At 37.8% G+C, this 5,000-nt stretch overlaps 1 protein-coding gene across 1 annotated transcript in view; it reads left to right on the top strand.

The window, feature by feature from the left end:
• LOC138050341 (uncharacterized) overlaps positions 1-5,000 on the top strand; it is a 6,241-nt gene that overhangs the window by 358 nt on the left and 883 nt on the right. Inside the window, exons 2-3 of the mRNA XM_068896696.1 lie at positions 860-951; positions 2,410-5,000. The exon at positions 2,410-5,000 is cut by the window's right edge and continues 883 nt beyond it. Of these exons, the coding sequence (XP_068752797.1) occupies positions 2,863-4,752 (1,890 nt within the window). The 5' untranslated portion in view covers positions 860-951; positions 2,410-2,862 and the 3' untranslated portion in view covers positions 4,753-5,000. The remainder of the gene's footprint in view (positions 1-859; positions 952-2,409) is intronic.

Raw genomic sequence — 5,000 nt, 5'->3', positions numbered from 1 at the left:
ATAAATGCATGGTTCCCAAAATAGTTGGTTAATGCCACCATTCCGACCAAAATTTTCCGAACACATGTAACACAAGTTTGTTACAGGTAACACTTGCATGTCATGTCGAGTAACAAAAGATATAAAATTTGAAAGTTAATTTACATTAGTCTTATTCATGTGTTATAATAACAAATACCGGAAATAGGTAAATTCTTCTCAGCTCTTGAAAAACAATACCCTGTTCTAGAGCAAAAGCCCCTGATTTCTATACCTTATCCCGGACCAAACTGCTTAACACCCCTACCCTTCAGAGAGGCACATGTATACATAATTTCTGTTGCTTAAACGTATAGAATACTGCTCCTGAGCAGCCTTATCTCCTGAATTCTGTATCTCACCATATCCCAGATCTCATATCGGTTTTTATGTGTTTTCCCTCTGATTGAGGATGTTATGACATAATTTGTGATCAATAAGAGGACAGTCACATTAAACTGATATCAGTTTGTAATTAGAAGTAAACCTGCATATTGTCTCCTATGCAGCTGTTCTTTGTGTCGTCAGGCAACACTCCTCCTTGTTGTGTGACGACACAAAGGACAGCTGTGAAAGAGACTAGTAACCACAAGAAGTAAGTAAATTTTGGTTCAAACTGATGCAAAAGTAATGTCGAAGGTTTCTATCCCTGCCTGATTCTTCACTTGAGGCAGAAAGTTGATTGAAATTCAAAATAGGATCTGGAAATATGTGTGAGGTGATGTAAAGTAATTTAAGCATGTCTGTACTTTATTGATGAAAAATTAGCCAATCAGCAAACAGTAAGTTTGGTTAAGTTATTATACAAATTAAAAGGTAACATTTTATTTTCATTCTATAGGTACCCAAGATGATTTGAATGACTTGATAGGTGATGATGTAGAGTTTCTGAATGCAATGAATGATAGCAGAGAGGACTTAAAATCTGATGAGGTAAATAAGTAGATGCATAGTCTCTGACATTTTTGTCTGCTATACTCAATGCGAGTAAATGTTTGCCAGTGGAGCAATTGTACAGTACTCAATATTTTTGGTCTGACATGGAGAACACTAAGTTGAAGTGGTACATGATATAAAGGCCTGTGTGACATGTAATAAACTGCTAGATTCTCAGCAGGAATAAGATATCATGTCTTAAGTCACCTGGAGCCTTACTCCCTAGTCTGCATTTTACCCCTTGTCTGCAGTCTGCATTTCACACTGACCTCTTCCTTTTCCTTTTTAAGTCATTGTTAGTATATCATTGGTCATAACTGGTATACATGTAGTACAATTAGGTGCAGATAATACGTGTACCAAAGCCAGGTCTTCGGATAGGGTGTGAAAAAATTCAAAAATTATACAGCAAGAAAGGTCTTTTATATGGCAAATTATGCAATATTTCATTTCAGCTAATTTAACCGTGTTTTGTCTGGTCTAAGGGGCGCACAATCAATTTCTTGATGTTAAAGAAGATAATTATTAGAGCACACAGGAATGGTGAAAACATCTGAAATAAATCATTTGTGGCCTCATTTTAAATAATTGATATCAGAGAATATAATATACACAATTGTGATTAGTTTATTTAGAGAAATGGATTGTTTATTCCGTGGCAATGAACAGTCGCTTGCTATCAAAAACCAGCACTGGCTCTCTGACGAGTATAAAAGGGATGCATAGAACTCCTGTTTGTTTGTTCGTTTATTCCAGATGATTTTGATGTCTTGAGATAACATTTTAAATTATCAGGGAACTTAAGATAAACTTACATTTGGCTCTTTTCTCCCGAAAATTTTGCGATTTTGTACAAATTATGCGATTTGTGGTGATTTTAGGTTTATTATGCAAAATCGCAACATGGCATAATATTAAAAGCCTGCAAGGTGTAAGTTGATCATTTCCATAAACCAAAATTGTGCAGTGCCATGTTGTCACCAGTCTTTAAGGACGGTGCCTACTATTGTTATTGCGCATACGTTCTGCGCATCTCCAGATAATCAGATTTCCTATCGCCGATGCTTAATAATGCAGGGATATTTTTGCGCGGTTTAAAACTATGCAGATAAAGTAGATCTTCGTAAGTACTCTTGGTATCCAAAAAGAAAATTGGGGGTAACCATGCATTCTTTAGAGATAATTGAGCTTCAATTTGAGAAAGAACGCCATACATTGCTTTGTATTTTAAAGCTTTGTACAAAGATTGTTCATGAATTATCTTTGAAAAATGCACCCCCAATTTTCTTGGATTTCAATAACACTTGTTAAGATCTACATTTCCTGCAAAATCACAAATCGGGGCAAAAATACCTTTGAATTAGTAGGCACCGTCCTTAAGACTGAATAGAACTTCATCCACAGTATAAGATCTCACTTACATGCAGATACCTATATACTTTAACTTTTATTCAGGCAACTACCTGCAACAATGCTGGTTCTGAATGTGACAGTTTCTGACTCCTGCACATCCTGTAGTGATAATACAAGTGATGCTGAGAGCCTTGTAGGTGATGAAGATTCTGATATTTGGAGTGACATACCAGAAGATCATCTCCTTCAAGATATCACAAATGATGAATCCCTTCCTGAGCCTAAACAACATCAGTCATCTGTACAGGCAGTTACAATACTACTTCAGTGGTTTGTTTATTTCCTGCTATTCTGGCAAGCAGCTTGCAAGATTAGTGACAATGGTCTGGAATGGTTGTTACGCTTTATGTTTCAGTTTCTTCATATGGTGGGTATAAGCTGCAACAGTGATTACCTCTGCCAGATGGCCCTTATGTTCCCAAGTTCATTGTATCTCCTAAGGAAATTTATCATGTTTAAACGTGATAACTTTGTTAAGATGGCTGTTTGTCCAAAATGTGCATCACTCTACAACCTGGAAAACTGCACAAGAAAAGTTGGAGGGCAGATTGTCTCAAACATTTGTTCCAACAAACCTTTCAAGAAAGGCAAAGAATGCGGAGCATCAGGAGAAATGACAGATCTGTGGGAGTAATTTATTTAGTTCTTCTCAACCTACCCAGGGAGCAGCGGTTCAGATGGGAGAAAATCATAGTTGCAGGAATCATACCTGAAATGAGCAAGGAACCTAAATCACTCAATACTTTTTTGGCTCCAATTGTCGATGAATTACAGGCATTGTGGAAAGGTGTGAAACTTTCAACCAGTTCATGCAATACCCATCTTACTTACCGTGGTGCACTTCTTTTAGCAGCAGCAGACCTCCCTGCCATACGAAAGCTGTGTGGTTTTAAAGGATATGCTGCACACCGGGGTTGTTCAAAGTGTTTCAAGTACTTCCTTGGAAGTTTTAAAGACAAGACAGACTATTCTGGTTTTGACAGGGATACTTGGCCTCCACGACACATTAGCAGTCATAGAAGGCATGCAGAAATGGTACGAAAAGCTTCTACTCAAACGCAGAAAGAGCAACTAGCCACAAAGTATGGAGTTTATTACAGTTCTCTATTACAGCTTGAGTACTTTGATGCAGTAAAATTTACAGCTATTGATCCCATGCATAATCTGTTTTTGGGAACAGCAAAGCATGTCTTCAAACTATGGACTAAGAAGAACTTACTAACAAAGAAAGATCTCAAAGTACTAGAAGGTCGTCTTCCCCATCGTATTGCCTCAAACTATGGTGGTTATACTGCTTCGCAATGGAAGAACTGGACACTTGTGTATTCAATGTATTGTTTGCAAGGTCTACTTCCAGTAAGCCATTTGAGATGCTGGCAAACTTTTGTCCTTGCCTGCCAGTATTTATCTTCACCAGTTGTTTCTGAGGTTGACATTCTGAAGGCTGACATGCTGTTCGTAAAGTTTGGAGAACGATTTGAACGTATATTTGGAAAGAAGTCTGTGACACCAAACATGCACCTCCACTGTCACTTAAAAGAATGCATTGCTGATTGCGGACCAGTTCATGCATTCTGGTGCTTCAGCTTTGAACGTTTTAATGGCATTCTGGGATCAATGCAGGTGAATGGCAGGTCGGTTGAGGTACAGTTAATGAGAAAACTTCTGGCTGGACGATTTGTCTGGGATGCTAAATTTCCTACCGAGTTCAAAGATACCTTTATGCCTTTCTTTACCCAAGAAAGGAGTGATCCTGCTGAAAGTTTAATTGTGAAAAACGCTACTGCACTGTTTAATAGTGCATGTTGCTTGAATTTGGGAGACTTTCAGTGGAGTAATCTTACCCATGTTACTCTTCCAAGATCATTCAAGCACTTCGCATTGGATCTTGATGAGCTGAGGGTGCTTCTTCACTGCTACAAAACATTGTATCCTCATGAAACAATTGAACTGCCCTTTTTGTCCAGGGTTGCCAGGAAGTATTCAAACATTATGCTTGGAACTGAAAAATTTGGTTCAAAGATGGACTGTCGTAATCTGCGATCAGCTCGAATAATGGCTTCTTGGACTGTCTCTGATGGCTTGATTGATATTTCTGCAGCTAGAAGACCAGGAATAGTAACTTTCTATATTGTGCACAATGTAAAGATTAATGAAGAATTTGTTCAGCATGTGTTTGCTGTTGTTTGGTGGAATAAAGCTGATGAAGATCAGGATTACTTTGGAAAACCTGTTCAGGTTTGGAAGCTTGATGAATATGAACCCTGTGGACCTGCTTTGTTTATGCCTGTGCAACGCATTGCACAAAGGTATGCTTGCTGTTCAGTGACACTACATGAACAAGCTAAATTAGTAATCAGTCCACTTCCAAGATTATTTCATTAAGTTTGTTTTACAGTAAAAGACCTATTAGTTAAACTTCTTTCTTAGTTCAGCAACTGTTTTGCTGGAAAAAAAAAAAGCAGTGAATCAGTCAACTTCCTTGGGCAAGTCAAGTCAAGTAACATTTTGACCAAAAAGTAAAGTTGCATTGAGCCACAATGTATGTCATTGACAGGCATTTTCCTGTTTAGGATTGCTGTATTAATCTACAAATCACGTAGCTTACATCACTGAGATAAATATTGTTTAGC

This window comes from Montipora capricornis, chromosome 6 (assembly GCF_036669925.1).
Source record: "Montipora capricornis isolate CH-2021 chromosome 6, ASM3666992v2, whole genome shotgun sequence".
In the NCBI taxonomy this organism is placed as follows: Eukaryota; Metazoa; Cnidaria; class Anthozoa; order Scleractinia; family Acroporidae; genus Montipora; species Montipora capricornis.
This window is presented reverse-complemented; position numbering and strand designations above follow the sequence as displayed.